We start from the raw sequence: 23,151 nt of genomic DNA, 5'->3' as shown, positions 1-23,151 counted from the left end.
AAAAAAAAAAAAAGAAGAACAAGTAATTTCTGCCACATGTTTGCAAATTTTTTCTTCAATTTTTTTTCACCTGCCACCTGTTTGCAAATATACTTTTTTTTTATTTGTTCACCAGTAGAAGATATTCACAGTACTGACCGACAAATTGAACAACCTCTGACATAGACAATTAGATTACAACGACATCCTAGTATAGTCCCACGGGTCTGGGGAAAGTATAGTTTTACGCATACCTTAGCCCTATTTGAGAGGTAGAGAGGTTATTTTCGTTAGACTCACGGTTAAAGAAAATCAACTCCAAATAGGTAGAAAAAAAAATAATAGAAGTAAAGAAGTCATGTCACAGCATATGAAAAAAGGAAGAGTAACTACAAGCAGTACAAGAAACAATAGATAATAACAAACATCGAAGGGCAAGAAACTACATGAGTAATACTACAACGGCTAGCGAGGCAACACTCTACTACCTACTAGCTTTCTACCCTAATTTATGTCCTCCACAACCTCCTATCTAAGGTCATGTCCTCGATAAGCTGGACTTGTGTCATGTCCTGTCTTATCACCTCTCCCCAATACTTTTTCGGCCTACCTCTACCTCTCCTAAAGCCATCCGTAGCCAACCTCCGCACTGAGGCACCCATGCATCTCCTCTTCACATGCCTGAACCATCTCAGTCTCGCTTCCCGCATCTTATCCTCTCCACCGATGTCACTCCTACCTTGTCTCGGATATCTTCGTTTCTAATCTTATCTCTCCTCGTGTATCCACACATCCAACGCAACATCCTCATCTCCACAACTTTCATCTTTTAAACGTGAACTTTCTTGACTGGCCAGCACTTCGCTCCATACAACATGTGTCTTTAGGGGCCAAAGCATGTTACGGTAAGTCGGTAAGCAAACATGTGAATTCTAACTTAGAGGGGTCCAATCATAATCAGCGCATAGTAGCTTCACGCCATTGACTTTCAACCAAGCGCGTAAATGTGAACCAACAGCTCCTCTAATATTAGTTTGAAATTATTATTGCGATTGTGATTAATAGGGTAAAATTAACCCGTTTCACGACAACCTAAACTCATCTCACATTTCTATTGGTAGGTGAACAATCCAATACTTGGTGATTTCTGCTTCACAAACATATAATTATTTGCCCAAATAATATCAACCTGGAGCTAAAGTTGTGGGGAAGTAGTTGAAATTAACTTTGATTAGATATCTCGAACTCCAGTTTGAGAATTATAAACTATTTTATGAAATATTTTTATTTTTTATGCGAATTCGAATTATTTAAGCCAGTAAAAATGAATATCAAAAAGGTGAACTACAATAAAAAGGAAGAATAATTACATAAAAAATAGCACAAACCTATACCTAGATAAAAATTAAAAGCGAGAGCACCTACATTAACTTGGTAATCACCGGGCTAAAAATTCAATAGTGCTATATTAATATAGTTCAATAGTTTTCTTGATCTCTCTCTATCCTAGTCTTTCAAGAAAATTTACCAACGATTGACATCGACATTCACAATGGAAATAAGTGTTGTAATATTTTGTGTTTGTATCGACATTAAACAGTGATTACTCTAATTATGATGATGACTATGTTAATTGAATGTCAATCACTTTCTTCTTTAATGTATTCAAACTTGCATTTCAAGAAATAATTAAATGAATACGCGACACGAAGCTACCGAACGTCATACAAAAGAATTTGTCGCAAGAAACTAAAAATTAGAAATCATAACTTTTTAAGTATAAATTTAAATTTCCTGCTTAGTGGGTTTCAATGTTTCATTTCGATTTCCATCCTCTAGGATTAGGACTAGCCCATGATAAGGACAAATGAAGAAGCAAAATAATTTCAAGATTAGTTGCAAATTAATCACCTTAATGTTGTAAAAAATATTTGTAGAATTAATTTATTTAAGATAATTGTTGATAAATTCTTATAATAAGCGGTAATCTAATAAAAATAATCTATTATTACAAATTAAATTATACTGACAATACAAAAAAATGAAATATTTGTAACTCAAATCCTTTTCTCAATCATTAATGACAAATGAAATGATATTGGTATTTCTCACAGTTGGCAACCAATGGGTGCACATGGCAATTTTTGGTTTGATGTGGACAAAAGCACCACAAACTGGCTATATATGACTTCTCTTTTTGGCCATTTTAATTTGTGGCCTAATTTTATGATGGAATAACATGCCACATAAGCTTTAAGATCATCTGTAATGACTAATCTTCGTTCCTGAAAATAATAATCAAGACAAGAAAAATAGCGACAAAGAGTAATATTTGATTTCAAGAATTTGTGCGGGGGGTTACAATCTTTATGAAATCTTAAATAAAAAGATGTAATCCTCTGATTCTTCTCCTCACGATACGGCTGTCAATCAAGGGCTTTGCTTGTTCTTGACTGGACGAATTACTTGTTGTTGATATTTCACTACGAATGCGGAGCCGAGCTTTAATCACAAACATAGAGGTATGGAAACTTGCGGCTCACCACTTGGAGCGAAGACTTCTTAGTATGCGGAAGACTTGCGGCTGAGAGCTTCTCTGTGTCTTTTTCTTCTTCTCCCTTTTGGCTTTATGAAGACCCTTATTTATAGTTGTATGGGAGAGCTAGGGTTTGTATATGATTGGTTGAACCATGTCATTTGAACACTTGGCGACATTTGATTGGTTCTCCTATTGACTTGACATGCTGCGTCACTTATGCACGTGACATGATTTTATTGGTCCTTGACTTGACTTGGCGCGCCACGTCATTTGACACGTGGCATGGACCTTGGACTAATAAAATGGGCTCATCATGTGAAGTCCGACAAGATAGACTAGCCCAATTGAATTGGTGTTTCAACTAAGTCCATACATGTTGGATTTAAACAATAAATCCGATTATGTTAGCCCATAATATTTGTTTGGGCCAATACATTTAGAATTTAGAATATGATCCAAATTAATTTGTGGATTTAAGTCCGATTAAATTTTAATGCCTACAAATGCCCCCTGCTTCAAGGCTGGTTGAGATGCGTGACTTGTCGGGCCTTTTAGAGACGAGACTTGAAGTATTCGTGAAGCAAACACTTTTTTTTTACTCCATCTAGTTGATTTCCCGCAAAATATTTGAAATGTGACGAGAAATAACTATGCTCAAGTTCTTCCATGGTGCCGCAATTTGATCGTCGACAAGTTTTTTTTTTTCTGTGGTGGCATTCTCTAATTTGCAAGAGGTCCACTTGACTCATCTTTTGCCAACTCATTTTTTGAATTTGACGTCTTTCCGACGCATGGTATTCCTTTATTATCAATAGCTGGGAAAACCAAGTTGTGTCGAAAGATGTAGCCATTTTTTAACAACTACACAAGGGGCACAATGTGTATCAAAAGAAAGGCCCCGTAGACAACGTATGTTTTAGTACCAAGCACAGCATACGGGTAAAACTTGTATTAAACGAAAATCCCTATAGCCTTTTTTTCAGTCCCAAGCAAATCATACCATCAACATACATATCTCTCATATATTTTCCATGCTTGCATGGTACTTCTTTGACTTATTAGGAGATAATATAAACTTTCCATAAGTTTAAATTTTTCATATATAAGCCCTTTCCCATATTAGGAGAGAATAGTGACTTTCCATAAGCCTAGACTTTCCATATATAAAGCCTAAACTTTCCATAAGCTTAAGCTTTCCATGATTAGATTCCAACTGGAACAAGGATTTCTTTGTGTAGTCCATGTAGGAACCAGATTTTGACATCTATAAATACACCCCTTCTCTTGGTGTTTGAGCGTCAATTTGAAGTATCGTCGAGCTGGTTCGACCCATCTCTATTAGGTAATTTCCTTCTTCCATATGTATTTTCGTCACTTTCTTCACAGCTCTGCATGTCTGTGGTAGAAAATTCATATCTCAATGTAGGAACGTCGAAATCATGATCCGCTTGATGTTTCGGAAACTAGACTCGTAGATCTATGTCATTCGTGGAAACCATGACCAAATTTCTTATATATTTTGTCACGACCCAACCCCGTAGGCCGTGACTGGCGCCCTACTTGGGCACCCTGACATACCTATCCATATTTAATCACACACAAATAGCATATACGGCCATAATTACTATATGCCGTCTCAAACTATATCAAACTGTTCAAACACATCTCAACGCAACCGTATGCGGATATATATGTATAGATGTCAAAAAGCCGGCAAGGCTATCAAATATGTCAAAAGCCGACAAGGCTGTCAAATGGCACAACGGCCCAAAACGCATATACAAATGCACGCCGACAAGGCTGCCACAACATATACAAAATGCACGCCGACGAGGCTGCCATAACGAATAGAGTCATGCAAACACATCCGTACAGAAGTAGGCACACACACCCACAAATACGTCTACAGACCTCTAAACAGACAAACCGAATCATATGGCGGGACAGGGCCCCGCCGTGCCCCTGAACAAATACATATATACATAGCGAACGAATATATACCAAAATGTGTGCTCTGAAATGAGAAGAGCACTCCAAACAGCAGAAGAGGGTGTCCTAAATGGGTAGATCACCAAACTGTGCGTCTGTACCTGCGGGCATGAAACGCAGCCCCCCCGAAGAAAGGGGGTCAGTACGAAATATGTACTGAGTATGCAAAGCAGAATATACAGAAAGCAAATCTGAGACATAAACGAAATGGAAGTACCAAACATAAGTACCAATCCAACATATCAAAATGTTTACTTTCAAAATATAAGTCATGCATAAGGTACAGGAGAATATGGTCGCCCACCCGTCGATGGCGCCATAACACAGCATAACACCAGAAAGTTTCAAATCTCCGTATCCCCGTCACATATCACATCACAACATAACGCCATACACAGCATAACACCAAATATATGTGGAACCCGACCCTCGTTTGCGAGTAGCTCGGAGAACCATAAACACAGCATAACTTCGGAGTATATCAAAGCGCGCACGATAACAGAACCGGCCCGGGAACCGGCGAAAGATATAACAGAACGCACGAGCAGAGTCATGAGTAACCATATGCATAAAATCATTATCAAAGACTCAAATATATAAGTAAAATGATCATACTTGAAAATCGAAATAATAGTCATAACGAATTCTTTCAAAAGTTCCTGAATTACATAAAGGAAAGTCGCGGGGCCCACGGACGGGTATTTACCCGAGTCGGGCCCGCCTATGAAAAATATACTCATTATATGCCATATAAACTTCTACAAAAATATTGAAGCAATCCGAGCCTTTCGGTGAAAGATATGGCGTTCACAAATTACGAAATTCTTTAAAGTGAAACCTTTTTATGCAAAGTTCGGAAAGCGATTATTTCAAAGACATAATGGTTCATATTTCATCAAATCATACATAAGAGTGCCAAGGAATATTTATAAGGCTCATAACATGCTTGGATTTCGAATCTTAGAAGTTTCCTCAAGGTTTATAATCTAGCATATTGAAAACTAAGGCATGCCAAAAGAAAGAAGGGTTGCGCTTTACATACCTCGTACGCGCTCCAAGTTTGCCCAACTAAAATTAATCCCAACCTACGCCTCGGGCTCCCCAAGGCCTATGAATACGCCAACGAATATCAAACATTAGTCATAGGTACTTAAGTCATTATTCCAACTAATTCTAAATTCTACAGAAAATTCGGCAGCACTTCCCCTGTAAATAGGCTAACCCGAGAATTTAACTCGCTCAAAATCAGTAACAACAACCACAATAACCAACCTAGGAACATCGATAATCAATTCGAAAGGCAAAATAACATTAATAGCTCTTTTTTACACCATACGCCAACTTTCCAAATATTCAATTCAACGGTTTACCTCAAAGCCAACATCAACACTTATACATTCAAATACTAACCCAAACCCATACTAACAACATCCAAGAACATTCTAAACAATTCACATAATATTTCCAACAATCCACAATTTTTCCATCTATGGCCGAAAACAGCCCCCTAGCGTAGAGCAGCCCCCTTTTCACTTCTTATACCGTATTTCATGCAATCTTTTCAGCAAATTTAATGAAATACTGCAGCAGCTACACCACAACTACATCATCTATCCATATGCAAGTAAACCACATTATTATCATTATAATCCTTATAACAACCCACAACAAATTTAACTCCAACTCTAACCATTAAATTCCTTCATTCTCATCACATAATTCATGATAACAACAACAATAATCATATGAGCATAATCATACCCTTAATCCTTTCAATTCAGCAAGGATAACAACATGTCCATAAAACAACACAACTTTAAATTTAACCATTTAATTCCTCCATAATGCTACTAAAATCAATTCATCATTCTTACTCAAAACACCCCCCCTTACACGGCTCAATTTATAATTCAACATCAACATACATAACCCGTTTGTATTCAACACACATCTACCAAGCTATACAAGTCTAAACTACCTCCAAAACATGTAGAAAAGAATTAAATCTTACCTTAGAGACAAGCTCTAATTTTTCACCATGAAATGTCTTCAAGAAAGCCATGGCTACCATGAGCTCCATCTTTTTCCTCCTCTTAATCTTCAAATCTCTCCAATTAATTGTGTAGAGGGGGCAAAAATGGGCTGGCCGTGAACAGTGGCGGCGTGAACAGTAGCGCCGCCGTGAATAGTGCGCCGTGAACAGTACGCCGCCTGTGAATAGTAGCCCCGCCGTGAACAGTGCCGGAACAGTACCCGCGATCTTCTCTCTCTCTCTAGGCTTGAGAGCCCCTCTCTCTAAGACCTAATTTGCAAGACTAATTTGTGGTATAAGTGATGACTTAGTCTTCCACTTATGCCTATATATTTTATCTTTACAAAGTGGACATGTGTCAATTTTTCATGACATGTGTCCATCTTTATTCAAGTCCAACCAAATCTCGCCACGTGTCGTAGGGCCCACTTTTCGATAATTAGATTAATTAATCACTAATCCCCACTTAATAATCTAATCATGGTAAATTAATCCCAACTTTCCATTAATATTTTTACACTAAGTAAAATTCATAAGCAATTCATTTTCTAATAGAGACCGGAAATTAAAGATTTCTGTTTCGTGCCCGAAAATGATCCCGTCTTTAACTTGAGTCGATTCTCTTGCGAATAACTCGACGTATAAAATTACGGGGTATAACATCCTCCCCCCCTTTGGAACATTCGTCCTCGAATGTTAAACTTGTCCCATAGGGTCTTACAAAAATTTCGGGGGAATCTCTTTTATTGCTATCACATGTAGTCTCTTTCTTAGCATATCAATATTCTTGTACAACTTGTATAAAATATATCCAATCTTAGTCGTAGTCTTTCCTTCTCTTGGTTCATTCTGCTTTTCATATCTCATCCTCCTTTTATTTCTAGGAAAATTTTGGCAGAATTTCCTTTGTATTTCTTACTATCCCAAAACCTGCACGCAGAAAATACCAACAATGCCTCACAGGGCCAACATATATATATACATTATATCGTATCATAGCTGCACAGGGCTCCCAATTTCAAGTAAAAGTATACAGATGTCGAGACTTACCTTACATACATAACTCAAATGACACCGGTGGCATTTTCCTATTTATTGCCCTTTTCGATCTCCACTTTACATTTTTAATCATACTTCAAATAACTTCCCCAATACACCTCTTTCTCACCATTACTTACCTGTGTACTGTGTAGCTTCCCATATCATCAGTCACTGTCTTCTGTCGATACCGTTCTTCGGCTGAAATCAAGGGTTAGTAACAAAAAAAAAGAATTCATTTCCTACGACTGGCTCTATCGCACGATCTAAGATCCAAAGAAAGGTAACATCCTAAATGTCCCGTAGCCTCATGTTTATAGATGTGGTGCACAACACACCGATAAACAAGACTCTACTAGACACGGTCTGTAGACATTCCGAGGACAAACCGCTCTGATACCACTTCTGTCACGACCCAACCCCGTAGGCCGTGACTGGCGCCCTACTTGGGCACCCTGACATACCTATCCATATTTAATCACACACAAATAGCATATACGGCCATAATTACTATATGCCGTCTCAAACTATATCAAACTGTTCAAACACATCTCAACGCAACCGTATGCGGATATATATGTATAGATGTCAAAAAGCCGGCAAGGCTATCAAATATGTCAAAAGCCGACAAGGCTGTCAAATGGCACAACGGCCCAAAACGCATATACAAATGCACGCCGACAAGGCTGCCACAACATATACAAAATGCACGCCGACGAGGCTGCCATAACGAATAGAGTCATGCAAACACATCCGTACAGAAGTAGGCACACACACCCACAAATACGTCTACAGACCTCTAAACAGACAAACCGAATCATATGGCGGGACAGGGCCCCGCCGTGCCCCTGAACAAATACATATATACATAGCGAACGAATATATACCAAAATGTGTGCTCTGAAATGAGAAGAGCACTCCAAACAGCAGAAGAGGGTGTCCTAAATGGGTAGATCACCAAACTGTGCGTCTGTACCTGCGGGCATGAAACGCAGCCCCCCCGAAGAAAGGGGGTCAGTACGAAATATGTACTGAGTATGCAAAGCAGAATATACAGAAAGCAAATCTGAGACATAAACGAAATGGAAGTACCAAACATAAGTACCAATCCAACATATCAAAATGTTTACTTTCAAAATATAAGTCATGCATAAGGTACAGGAGAATATGGTCGCCCACCCGTCGATGGCGCCATAACACAGCATAACACCAGAAAGTTTCAAATCTCCGTATCCCCGTCACATATCACATCACAACATAACGCCATACACAGCATAACACCAAATATATGTGGAACCCGACCCTCGTTTGCGAGTAGCTCGGAGAACCATAAACACAGCATAACTTCGGAGTATATCAAAGCGCGCACGATAACAGAACCGGCCCGGGAACCGGCGAAAGATATAACAGAACGCACGAGCAGAGTCATGAGTAACCATATGCATAAAATCATTATCAAAGACTCAAATATATAAGTAAAATGATCATACTTGAAAATCGAAATAATAGTCATAACGAATTCTTTCAAAAGTTCCCGAATTACATAAAGGAAAGTCGCGGGGCCCACGGACGGGTATTTACCCGAGTCGGGCCCGCCTATGAAAAATATACTCATTATATGCCATATAAACTTCTACAAAAATATTGAAGCAATCCGAGCCTTTCGGTGAAAGATATGGCGTTCACAAATTACGAAATTCTTTAAAGTGAAACCTTTTTATGCAAAGTTCGGAAAGCGATTATTTCAAAGACATAATGGTTCATATTTCATCAAATCATACATAAGAGTGCCAAGGAATATTTATAAGGCTCATAACATGCTTGGATTTCGAATCTTAGAAGTTTCCTCAAGGTTTATAATCTAGCATATTGAAAACTAAGGCATGCCAAAAGAAAGAAGGGTTGCGCTTTACATACCTCGTACGCGCTCCAAGTTTGCCCAACTAAAATTAATCCCAACCTACGCCTCGGGCTCCCCAAGGCCTATGAATACGCCAACGAATATCAAACATTAGTCATAGGTACTTAAGTCATTTATTCCAACTAATTCTAAATTCTACAGAAAATTCGGCAGCACTTCCCCTGTAAATAGGCTAACCCGAGAATTTAACTCGCTCAAAATCAGTAACAACAACCACAATAACCAACCTAGGAACATCGATAATCAATTCGAAAGGCAAAATAACATTAATAGCTCTTTTTTACACCATACGCCAACTTTCCAAATATTCAATTCAACGGTTTACCTCAAAGCCAACATCAACACTTATACATTCAAATACTAACCCAAACCCATACTAACAACATCCAAGAACATTCTAAACAATTCACATAATATTTCCAACAATCCACAATTTTTCCATCTATGGCCGAAAACAGCCCCCTAGCGTAGAGCAGCCCCCTTTTCACTTCTTATACCGTATTTCATGCAATCTTTTCAGCAAATTTAATGAAATACTGCAGCAGCTACACCACAACTACATCATCTATCCATATGCAAGTAAACCACATTATTATCATTATAATCCTTATAACAACCCACAACAAATTTAACTCCAACTCTAACCATTAAATTCCTTCATTCTCATCACATAATTCATGATAACAACAACAATAATCATATGAGCATAATCATACCCTTAATCCTTTCAATTCAGCAAGGATAACAACATGTCCATAAAACAACACAACTTTAAATTTAACCATTTAATTCCTCCATAATGCTACTAAAATCAATTCATCATTCTTACTCAAAACACCCCCCCTTACACGGCTCAATTTATAATTCAACATCAACATACATAACCCGTTTGTATTCAACACACATCTACCAAGCTATACAAGTCTAAACTACCTCCAAAACATGTAGAAAAGAATTAAATCTTACCTTAGAGACAAGCTCTAATTTTTCACCATGAAATGTCTTCAAGAAAGCCATGGCTACCATGAGCTCCATCTTTTTCCTCCTCTTAATCTTCAAATCTCTCCAATTAATTGTGTAGAGGGGGCAAAAATGGGCTGGCCGTGAACAGTGGCGGCGTGAACAGTAGCGCCGCCGTGAATAGTGCGCCGTGAACAGTACGCCGCCTGTGAATAGTAGCCCCGCCGTGAACAGTGCCGGAACAGTACCCGCGATCTTCTCTCTCTCTCTAGGCTTGAGAGCCCCTCTCTCTAAGACCTAATTTGCAAGACTAATTTGTGGTATAAGTGATGACTTAGTCTTCCACTTATGCCTATATATTTTATCTTTACAAAGTGGACATGTGTCAATTTTTCATGACATGTGTCCATCTTTATTCAAGTCCAACCAAATCTCGCCACGTGTCGTAGGGCCCACTTTTCGATAATTAGATTAATTAATCACTAATCCCCACTTAATAATCTAATCATGGTAAATTAATCCCAACTTTCCATTAATATTTTTACACTAAGTAAAATTCATAAGCAATTCATTTTCTAATAGAGACCGGAAATTAAAGATTTCTGTTTCGTGCCCGAAAATGATCCCGTCTTTAACTTGAGTCGATTCTCTTGCGAATAACTCGACGTATAAAATTACGGGGTATAACATATTTACTCAGATATTGATCGAGAATCAGACCTTCAGTTCTGGTTCACTGGTTCATTAGTTTTGTGCGTCCTGACGAAAAATCTTATATCTTGACTTAGGAACATCGAAATCACGAACGGTTTGCTGCGTCGGAAAGAAGACTCATAGAGCTACATCATATACGAAAACCACAATCAAATTGCTTCTATATTGGCTCAGGTATATTTCTTTTAATCAGCCAAAGAATCTGATTTTGCTTTCTTGGCTTTGGACATGTTCTACGAAACTTACCTGTCCCCCTTTTTTTTTAATTTCTTTTGCAGGTCTTTGGGCGCATCTGTACGGCTTTAAATTTGAACAAAGATGATGCACTTTCGTGATCGCGATACGCCGCGTCCTCATCTAGAGATAGTGAGCGACAAACGAAATCCGAACGCCAAAGTCCTTGCCTTGGAGGTTCAACCTCCAGTGATCGGTGCCTTCTCACTTGACGGAGAGCTTTCTACGCTTCATCTTGCTGAATGGTCTAAAAAGGAGACCAAAGACGTCATGAGCAACTTCTCAGGCAAGGCCACTGTTATGGACGTCCCTCTGTTGAAGTCCGCAATTCATCGAGAAGTCGCGTCCACCGAATCTTCTCGTCCCAATAGATGTTTCAACAACTGGAGTGTCCCGCCTTCTGGTTTCGGCAAAGTTTGCTACACACCCGGCTACTGGGAGTGGGTGGAAGATGTGCTTCCTCGCTATAAGGAAGTCTTGGAGCGTGTCAAAGTTTACGATGCCATCTACGCTTCTTTGTTTACATATGATTACGATGACAACGTACTGCATGCTTTTTGTGAGCTTTGGCGTCCGTCTACCAATACGCTTTCCACTTTCGTCGGGGAGATGTCTATCTCGCTTTGGGACTTGCGAACAATTGCAGGACTTCCCATTCACGGATCTTTTTATGATGAAGTTGTTCCATTGACGAAAGAATTGACGCAAATGGACAATCAGGGGAAACCATGGCTCCCCAAGAGCTGTCTATACTTGTTTTCAGCCTTTTACAAACTTGCCGAAGGTGGCCGTCATGAGGTGTCCATCCATGATTGGGTGAAATTTTGGTTTAGAGGACCAAGCAGGTACGCGGAGCCTCTGCAAAAGCCGTCAAAGGGTCGTGTAACGAAGCCAATATTGAATCACAATCCTTCCGGGCATATTGACATGAATTACTTACCACGAACCGATGAGGAGCATGCCCCCTTCGTCGAGCTAGGAGTGGAAGATTCACTTAGAGATGAGACAAATTTGTCGGCTTTCCTAACATGTTGGCTCTGCAAGTTTGTTCTCCCCCATAAGAAAATTGATTATGTACGTGCTAGCGTTCTTAAAGTGGCGAGCTTGATGGCTCATGGAGAGAAATTCTCTCTGGCGGTCCCAATCCTTGCGAGCATATATCGTGGCTTAAGAGAGATCTCTACTTCTCTAGACTTGAAGCAGGGGAATATAATTTTCCCCATACACTATGTATATGGCTGGCTAGGAAAATATTTTAAGACCCATCATCGTGCCAATCACTCACATCGGAGTATACCTTTATGCAAGATTTCTGGCGAGAAGATGGCCAAATACTTCAATTTGTCTGATGCTCGAAAGTTATTTCAACAAGATGATGCCCGCCACCTCCATCATTTGGCATTGCTACAAGGTAGGGAATTGTACTTCACCGATACTGGCGATCTCTCAGATGCATGGAACGATACTATCATAAGCCTTCGCTCGAGTTATGTTACACTTAGGCATGATGCGGATCTCATCGTGGAGTCCTATAGTCCTTATAGGTTTAGCAGACAATTTGGTTTCTGTCAAGACATCCCTGGAGACCTCATGGAGCGACCATACGATGGCACATTGCTAACACTAGCACAACTTTGGAATTCTTCAATTCGCCTTGGAACCTCTTCAAAAGTCATAATTCCGGTGCGCCCATCAGAAGGTAGTTCGCCTCTAATAACTCGTGAGTACATGGAATGGTGGCTAGCCAATCGGACAAATCCATCAGAAATGAGTCCTCGAATTATTTCACAAAAATCAAAGCAAGATCATACACCTATGTTGTCCAAAAGAGGTCCGACTCGAATGAAAGAAAAATCGCATCCTTCTTCCAAGTCCGAGGTGCAACTTAATGATACTTCGCAAGCTCATGAAACTTCTTCTAAATCCAAAACCTTGAAGGATGTTGAAATCCCTATGGACAAAGGAGTTAAACGCGTCCGACTAGTCTCCAAGACAAGTGTTACGGCTCCTAAGGTGACCAACAATACTTCCAAAAGAAGGGAGCCTTCGAGTTCATTGGACAAGGGCGCCAAAGAAACATCAAGTCTCGCACCACCTTGCAACAAAAAGTCTCGCCCTTCCTCTCTTCCTATCTATGTTGGAAATGCCATCGCATCCTTTAGTTCGACGGAGAGTAATACAAGTGGAGATCGGCATTGGAATCTTTTAGAAAGGAAATCGAAGGAGTCCAACGATCACCATAATGAATTCGCTGATTTGGACGCTATTAGCATTGGATCTGATATCCATCTGGATGGGGATCCAAATTCAATGATGGGCTTGGAAGAAGTAGCAGAACAAGTAATATTTCTTCTCTCCATATTTTCTGCATTTACACTTCTTTTTTTTTTAAATCTGATTTTTTTTTGTTTTGTAGTTGGGCTTCCAGAAACTAGACGCGATGAATGCAGCTGAAGTTGTCGTTGATCAAATTACACATCCGAAGACCTTCAGACCTTCCTCACAGCCATTGCAACCCAGTGCGTCGAGCTTTGATCCACAAGGGACTATTTTCCGCTTCAAATCAACCTTCGTCTCTGAGATATGGGGTGCATTGTGCGGATGGATTACACAATTTTCTTTAGGTTCCTTAGACAGCTTTATGGTGTTGGAGGCAAGTATTGCTTCAACTCTTGAGGAACTTAGGAAAATCAATATTATCGATGTTTCTGCTTTGGAGGGTCTTGTAGAGAACTTCTTCAAGGCGTATGCAGAGTATGACTAGTTGAAATCGTCGAAGATGACTAAATAATTACACCAAGAATCACTTTCAGATGCACAACGACGCCTCGATGATGCTAAACAAGAACATGGAAAGCTAGATGGGTCCATGAAGGAGCTTCAAGCAAATCTTGCGAATGTGGAGAAAGACTTAGCAGCCTTGAACTCTAGGAAGGAGAAGATTATCGCATTCCTTGACAAACACCAAGAGGAGTTGTCCAAAAATCAAGAGAAAATCACCATTACAGAGGGCGAGATTCATACTATTGAAGCTAATCATGTGTTGTCTGATGAAGAAGCAGAGAGACTATCCAAACTTGAAGAGGCGGTTGAGAAGATTCATCAACAAATCCTATGCTTCAAGCCTTTTCCGTGACTTAGATTCTTGCTTAGGATTTTTACTTTTTAATTGCTTATTATGATGTAGTGACATTTCCTTCTTGAAGCAACAAAAGTAGTCGCCTTTATTTCAACATGAATCATTTCGTCTTGTGATTTGAATCAATTTTCTCTCCCTCTTTTTTTTTAAGATAACTGAAGAATCTTTTTTCTCTCTCGAAATATATCTCGAATTCTGCCTTGCTCAACCCTTCAGATTTGTGCTTTGATAGTAGAAAATTCATAACTCGGAGTACGAGCGTTGGAATCACAAGATTCCAATTTCTATGGAAAGAGGACTCATTGATCTACAATATATATAAAATCACGGCCAAATTCCTTTTAGATTTGTACATATAATTCTCCAAATTTCAACTCCGATGCTGCCTTGTTCTATTTTTCAGCTTTGCGCTTCGGTGGGAGAAAATTCATAACTCGGGGTACGAGTGCCGAAATGACGAGATTCTAATTTCTATGGAAAGATGACTCATTGATCTACAATATATATAAAAATCACGTCCAAATTCCTTTTATATTTGTACAGATAATTCTCTAAATTTCAACTCCGATGCTGCCTTGTTCTATTTTTTTCAGCTTTGCGCTTCGGTGGGAGAAAATTCATAACTCGGGGTACGAGTGCCGAAATGACGAGATTCCAATTTTGTTGGAAAGAAGACTCATTGAACTACAATATTTATAAAAATGACGGCCAAATGCTTTCTACATCTGTACAGATAATTCTCCAAGTTCAGCTTAGAATCTATCTTGTTCGACTCTTCAGCTTTGCGCATTTGTGGTAAAAGAAATCTCAACTCGTCATAGGAGCGACATTATAGCTTTGGTGAGCAACTACTTGAAGCATCCATCAGATGTTTTAGTGGCATCATTCTTTGAAGAAATAATGTCGACGTGATAGAAGCGTTTAAAACAAACTGCAATCATCTTCGGCTTCAACTGCCATCATGAATAGCTTAGATACTTTGTATGGGATGTTGTATAGATATTTTCATCCTTTCTTTCAAATCATTGATGTATCAAATTCTTTCAAGCATGAACCTATAAAGTGTTCTCACTTGCTGTGAATTGTCTTCTTCTTTCCAGTTATGTTTGTCTCTTCGCTGAAAGAGGTCAAGCGTCGATCACATATCGTCGTGCTATATATGTGTATATATATGTTTTTTTTGTTATTTTTATTCATGCGACTGAACTTAGAATAATACTCTAAGCGCCTACGTACCTCGTTAAAGAGGATCAAGTCATATAGTAGTTCAGAAAAAAAGAAGGATTTTTTTATGCGACTGAACTTAGAATGAAACTCTAGGCGCCTACGTACCTCGGTAAAGAGGATCAAGTCATTTCGTAGTTCCGAAAAAAGAAGAGTTTTTTTTTTTTGTCCTAACTTTTGCCTAGGCCGCCTCTTTCGAGGTTTTCAACCTAGCGGACATTTTTTTGTTTGTCCTAAATTTTGCTTAGGCCGCCTCTTTCAAGGTTTTCAACCTAGCAGACATTTTTTTGTTTGGGGCCATACACAGTTTAAACTCATGCGGGCCAGGAGTATCATCTTTCTTCAAGAATAGTACATCTTCAAGAATTTTCCATTGATAGTACCGATATGCAAGCCATCTGTATCTATAAGCTTGTAAGCACCACTTGTATAGGCTTCTTGGACAACATATGGCCCATCCCACTTTGAAGTGAACTTGCTTCCAGATTTATGAGATATGATAATAGGTCTTCTTACCGCCAGGACTTGATCACCAACTTGGAAGGACCTCAGGCGAACCTTTTTATTGAAAGCACGGGAAAGACGAGCTTGATAACATTCAAGGCTTTGCTGAGCTTCCAGCCTTTTCTCATCAAGGGCCTCTAACTCTTCACCAACCCTTATTGGAGATAAAGTATCCCTTTCATCTTGTACAGTAACGTGATATGAAGAGCCAACACTTTCTTCATCTTCATCCCGCTCCTTGGTGTAGACCACAACATGCGACTTTGCTTTTAGCACTTCTCCACATGAGACCACAAGATCCGTTTGCCGCCTCATCCTAGAAGGGATCAGACTTCAGAAGTCTTTGGAGATATTTTGAGATTTAGGAAAAACTGATGATTTCATACGCTTGTGGTTTCTCCGAATCTTGCTTCCATTCTTCATTGGTCCTAACCTCTCAAACACAGAAACTCTCGCGGTCGACTTTCCCAGTCGGTCAAAGACAGACGTCCTTTTGTTAGAAGCAAGAGGTTCCTCTTCCGCAGTGATGTAGTTGTTACTTGCCCTTCTTATGGAGATGCGAACTGGTGGGGGTTGTTTATACCCCAAACCTTCACGTTTTTGCCTCGCCGCAGGTTCCATCGGAAGCTTCCCCAATTTTGATGGTTCGCTAGGATCGTATCCAGCCTTTGCGAGCAGTTTGTAAGCATTTGGATCGAAACCTTCACCTGTACGCTTCGTAGGGAGTGCTTCATTTTGTGGCGAGCTGCTAGCCACAAATCTTCCAAGTAATTTTGTGGATGACATTATTGTGTCAATCTGCTTGATAGGAAGGGTTAGTCCTCCCAACATGTTTCCCTCGTCCCTTTTGGCCTTTGGGACATAACGAAGAACATAAGTCACTTTCTTACTCGAAGAAGCGCCATTTGTGTTGGGCAACTTACTGACATCGAAGGACCTTTGATCTTCCTTAACTGCTGCCTTCTCATTACAAGCAACCACCTTTGCATTTTTGTTCATAGACTCAACATTATTGTTATAGCCCGTATTTTGTACGTTCGGATAATTCAAGATAATGGCGAGAAATTAAGGGCAAGACTATTTTCCAAAATTATTTTAATGTACAAGTCGTTGCGAAAATTATGGATGTGGGAAATATTGAGAAAGGCTAAGGGTAAAAAGGGAAATTCACAAGATGGCTTATAGTAATATGGCGGAAGGCTAAGGGCAAATTTGGAATTGGGAAAAATATTTTTTCATGAATTCCAAAAAAAAAAAAAAGAGTTGGGCTTGAACTAAAAGGCCATGTGGCCGTCCAAATTAGTTGGGCCAAAGCCCATATGGATGCTAAATGTGTATAAATAAAATATGGCCCATGGATTATTATTCATCTTCTTTTTATTTCAAGAAACTTGAAGAAGTTTCAAGAAGAGAGAATATATAGTAGTATTCGGCCATGGCTCCAAAAATTGAGCCATGGAAATTGATCAAGAAAAATATTTTTCTTCTAGCATTCCAAGCAATTGGAAGGTCCTCTTTAACATGGAGTGGTTGTTGGAGCAATAAAATCATTCATTTGTGCAAGTTTACAACCTTAGCCAAGCCAAGAAGTGGAGTGAGAAAGGTATGTGTTCAATCCTCTTTTACATATGTTATGGATGGTTTATGCATGTTGTAGTAGGTGGAAATGGATGAAATTCATGAAATATGAATATAGGGGTTATAGCCGAATAGGGGGTAGTGATTGTGTAGATATGATGAATTGATTTTATTTAGCATTTTGATTATTGTGTTGTGGATTCTATGATGTTAAATGAAGATTTAATGGTTGGAAATGAAGTTGTAATCGTTTGCGGATTATGGAAGAAGTTAATGCGATATTAGTATGGTTCCTTATAATTATAAGAATAGAGTTGCTAATGTGTAGGTTGTAAATATAATTCATGAATTTGAAAGTGAGACATGTGTTTGGAAGATTGTAAGTTGGGTTGTTGTAATTGAACTTGAAAGAAGGGAATGTGTTGGTTGGGCCGTTTGGAATGTTGTGCGGGTTGTTGAAGTGTTCTTGAATATTGTTGAATGGTTTCGGATTAGTATTTGAATATGTGAACAATTATGAATTGAATATAAATGGAATGTCGTTGAATTGTGTGACGAAAGTTGTTAATGTTAGAATATATTTTGGATTGATTGTTGAAGTTGCTAGTATGATTGTTGATATTATTGTTGTTGATAATTTGGCCGAGTTGAATTCTCGGGTTTGTTGTTGATAAATTGGCCGAGTTAGATTCTCGGGGATGGTGTATTTACAGGGGAAATGCTGCCGAAATTTTGGCAGATTATAAACGAATTCATTTGAAGGATCAAGACAAGTATATGATGATGAGTCTAATGATTATGTCAATTCTCTTGAATGTAGACTAGCAAGTTTGGACGAATAAGCGTAGCTAATTGGACGCGGGACAGGTATGTAAGGCTTACCCTTTCTTTCTTTTGGCATGATCCTTATGAGACAAGCAAATGACGTATATGTATGATTTCAAAGAAATTCCTATTCTTAGAGCCACTAGGATGGCTAATATTTTTTATCTCCATAAGCCACTTCATATGGTTTCGACACGTATCCATGATTCCGAAGCTCTATTTGATAAGTTTCCGAGTTTGTTTACGATTCTTATTGGCCTATTGATATGAGTATACTTAGTATGGTCGAGATTAATGCATAATCGGATAATGAGCCAAGTATAAGAGTTCATGTCCTTAAAATGGTTCTGTAAGTATTAATGTTTCTAACTTTTGCATACAGTCTTGGATCGGGCCGAACGTTCCTCGGCAGTAATATATTGTATTTATGGATCGGGCCGAACGTTCCTCGGTAGAATTATATTATATTATGGATCGGGCTGCACGTTCCGCAGCAATATATTGTATGGATCGGGATGCACGTTCCGCAGCAATACACTGTTTGATGTTCTATGAGTATGCATGCATGAATCTGTTATATGCATATATGATATATGATGTCGGCATATTGATTTGATCCGTAACGATATCCGAAAGGTACTTGATATGATTGTTGCTTTGATTTTCTGAAAATGACTTCTGAAACGTTCGTAGAAGGTTCTGTACTTCGAACGCTCATAACTTTATTATACTAAATCGGATTTACCCGAAACTTGTTTCTGAGCCTTCAAATGTCGGTAAGTGTACGTATCTATCGAGTCTTGATTTATGTGCATGTGATTTCGCACTACTCTGTTTGTGCAAGCCTCAATATGTATATTCACCGAGTCCCGGACCGGGTATGTTATCGTGCGCACTCCACTGCATTGTTCACCGAGTCCCTTAACGGGTCGGGTACGGTATATGTATATGATGATATGATGAGATGATGATATGTTATGGTGGCCAGGAGGGCATATGATGATTTGATTCACCGAGTCCTTCACTAGAGGGTCGGGTACGGTATGTATATGATATATGATGTTCACATGCATGACTCTATCCACCGAGTCCCTTAATGGGCCGGGTACGGTATGACTTCATTCACCGAGTCCCTCACTAGAGGGCCGGGTACGGTATATATATATATATATATATATATATATATATATATGTGTGTGTGTGTGTGTGTGTGTGTGTGTGTGTGTATGTATATGCATGCATTATGATATGAAAGTATGATGACATGATTTTATCCACCGAGTCCCATAACGGGCCGGTTACGGTATATGATAACGATATGCATGATTTATATTTTAAAGGCAAGAGTTTTGATATTCTGGACATTGTACATGTTCCTGTATTCTTACTGTCAGTTATGACCCTTTTCTGTGATCTCTGCCTTACATGCTCAGTACATTTTCCGTACTGACCCCCTTTTCTTTGGGGGCTGCGTTTCATGCCACGCAGGTACACCCAGATGAGTTGAAGCTAATATAGAAGGTGTTCCAGCGGAGATGGCAAGCTCCAATTGCTCCTAGGGTGTTGCCGAGTCAGAGTTTGTATGTTATGATTTCTGGATTGATGTTAGAGACTTTGCAGACAGTTGTGGGTATAGAATGTCAGTTTTGTAAGCGGCTCCATCAGCCGATGTGTCATTTTGTGTTATGTGATAAATTTCATATGATTACAGATTTTGTTGATTTGAGATTGATAAAAAGAATGTTTCTGAAAGTTGTACTATGCATTTCATCCTTATTTGATTTAAAAGTCCAAAAAAAATTGTGTGTGTACTAAGGGTCAGAGGGTTCGCTCGGCCCTAAGTAAGGGTCGGGTGCCCATCACACCCTAGGGAGATTAGGGAGTGACAATTATCTTTTATCGCAACTTCATCAACTTTTGCGGCACATTCCTTTAAGTAGAACTTGGCATCGGCAAAGTGTGCTTCAGCTTCAGTGAAGGGATTATCATCGGCCATAATCTTCTTTTCAACTCCGTCTTCATGATACTTCAAACACTGGTGGTAGGTAGAGGGGATCACCTTGTTCTCATGTACCCAAGGCCTACCGAGCAAGATGTTATACGAAGTCCTTGCATCGATCACATGCAACCACGCGCTGGATTGCAACTCGCCGATGGTGAGGTCTATTTTGACAACTCCTATGGCTCTTTGTCCCCCTTGGTTGAATCCTTGGATCATCAAACGACTTGCAGAAAGATCCTCCATTGCGATTCCAAGCTCCTTCATTGTGTGAATAGGAAGGATGTTAACTCCAGATCCACCATCGATTAGGATTCTGTTCACCTTTTGCTCACGTGCAAACCCAATCATTAATAAAGGGCGATTATGAGGTGTGTCGCCGAGTAGAAGGTCATCATCGGTGAATGTGATTTTGGCCATGCACGCATCTATGATTTCAGGAGATGACTTTGCAGAGTCTTCTGATAATGGACATGACGAGGTCAAATTTTTTGCTTCCTTCTCATCAACGGTACAACATGAAGCTTTTACATCATCAATGACGAATTTGGTGTGAAACTAACTCGGCAAGTATTCTCCTAATGTTATTTGCCGACGTGCTTCTTGGTAGTAGCGCCCCTCTATTTTCTCCTTCTTTGGGTGCTTAACTGGATTTTTTGTTTCGGGTTTACTCACCTTCTTTCCCTTAGTTTGTCGTTTCACTGAATCTTTTTGCGAACCTGTTTTGCGGCGCTTGCGACGAGTTACGAGAGTCCAACCCCCATCATCAAGATGAGCAATTTGGTCTTCGTCTTCTTCAGACGGTCCTCCTTCTACTGACACAACATCACTCGGTGTAAGAAGAGAAAACATTTCATTCACATTAACTGGTTCGAGGTCTCCAAACTTAATCATTCCTGCCAGACATATGTTCGGGATGTCTTTCTCTTCATATCCTTTAACAAAGTTGCAGGTCATGACTGGATCGAGCGAGCTAATTGTGACACCAACTTGGTTTGCACTTTCTTTCTCATCTTCAAGTGAAATCTTTCCTTCACGGGCTAGCTCCATAACTTTATCCTTGAAAACAAAGCATTTCTCGATAGGGTGGCCGATCAACCGGTGGTACTTGCAATAATTCGGTTCATCAGTTCTCCCTGCTTCATTCGGCCACTTCATCTCGGGTAACTCAAAAAGTTTCAGCCCAAGAAGTTCATCAAAGATTGCTGAAACGTCTGAATCAAGGAATGGATAATCCTTCTCTTGCATCTCTTTCAAAGTTGGTTTTCTGTTCGCTCTATCCTCCAAAGAAGTTGTCTTTACGCTCTGCTTCTTGCTTACTTTAGTGGTGAACTTCACAGGCGCAACATTAACGTTCATGGATTCTTTGTTTTCGGTCTTGGAAAAATATCTCCCCACTTTTTTTACTTCTTGCTTGTCTTTACCTTTGCGGGATTCGTAGACCGGTGGCGCTTCACTTCCGATTGACGCCATGCTTAATTCCATATCATGAGCACGAGTGGCCAATTCTTCAAAAAGTCTTAGGCTTTATGCCTTGCAAGATATAGGTGAGACCCCAATGCATACCTTGAATGCACATTTCTATTCCCGAAGCTTCACTAAGTCTATCTTTGCAGTTTAGACTTGAATGCCTCCATCGGTTGATGAAGTCAGTAACTGGTTCTTCCTTTCGCTGGCGAGTGTTTGTAAGTTCCACCATGCTTACGGTGCGTCTCGTGCTATAGAAGCGGTTGAGAAACTCCTGCTCCATTTGCTCCCAACTATCAATGGAACCGGACTCAAGGTCTGTGTACCAATCAAAAGCATAACCTTTAAGGGAACGAACAAACTGTTTGGCAAGGTAATCACCATATGTTCCAGCGTTGTTGCATGTTTCAATGAAGTGTGCCACATGTTGCTTCGGATTTCCCTTGCCATCAAACTGCTGAAATTTTGGGGGTTGATAACCGGCAGGCATCTTCAAGCTATCAATCCTTGCAGTGTACGGCTTCGCATATGCAAGGGATGATTTTGTGGAAACATCATATTTATCCTTGATGGTTCCCATGATGAACTCCTTTATTTGATTGATTGGAATCATCCCTTCAGAGGAAACTTGGATTTCTGAAGCACGTTCCATTTGTTTTGCGGGAGATTCAATCCTTTCTTGTGCTTGCGGACGTTTTCCAGGGGCATGACTCGAATCCCCCTCCATCACACTAACAAACCTATCTGTCAACTTGACAATTCGATTATCTTAATCTTGCATATATTTGGTCAAGTCTCCAATTGCCTTTGTCAAGCTTGCGAGTTATTCTTCAACAGTTGAACCATTGGACATCATTGCATGCATCACCATCATAGATGAAGAAGAATAACACGGATTTTCGCGAACATAGGATGCAGACATGTTATGCGGAGTAGATCCAGTGCTCAAGACATCATCGTCAGCTTGCCCGAAGGATTTCTTGGGCTTAGATAAACTAAGTTGGGCAAG

At 39.6% G+C, this 23,151-nt stretch overlaps 1 protein-coding gene and 2 long non-coding RNA genes across 3 annotated transcripts; all 3 read right to left on the bottom strand.

Moving 5' to 3' along the window:
• Positions 1–4,184: 4,184 nt before the first annotated feature.
• LOC132623015 (uncharacterized) lies at positions 4,185–7,164 on the bottom strand. The gene is made up of 3 exons (XR_009576075.1): positions 6,519–7,164; positions 5,550–5,615; positions 4,185–4,608 (listed from the first exon to the last, which is right to left on the bottom strand). It is a non-coding gene; the product is annotated as an uncharacterized LOC132623015 (long non-coding RNA).
• Positions 7,165–8,129: 965 nt separating this feature from the next.
• Positions 8,130–10,584, bottom strand: LOC132623008 (uncharacterized). The gene is made up of 3 exons (XR_009576074.1): positions 10,465–10,584; positions 9,495–9,560; positions 8,130–8,553 (listed from the first exon to the last, which is right to left on the bottom strand). It is a non-coding gene; the product is annotated as an uncharacterized LOC132623008 (long non-coding RNA).
• A 5,527-nt stretch (positions 10,585–16,111) lies between these two features.
• On the bottom strand, positions 16,112–16,588 carry LOC132629033 (uncharacterized). Its single transcript, XM_060344779.1, has one exon. It carries the CDS (start codon positions 16,586–16,588, stop codon positions 16,112–16,114), a length of 477 nt encoding a protein of 158 aa, XP_060200762.1.
• Positions 16,589–23,151: the final 6,563 nt, after the last annotated feature.

The sequence above is a fragment of the Lycium barbarum genome, chromosome 2, assembly GCF_019175385.1.
Source record: "Lycium barbarum isolate Lr01 chromosome 2, ASM1917538v2, whole genome shotgun sequence".
NCBI lineage: Eukaryota > Viridiplantae > Streptophyta > Magnoliopsida > Solanales > Solanaceae > Lycium > Lycium barbarum.
Note: the sequence above shows the minus strand (reverse complement) of the source record. Positions and strands in the feature narration are given on the sequence as shown.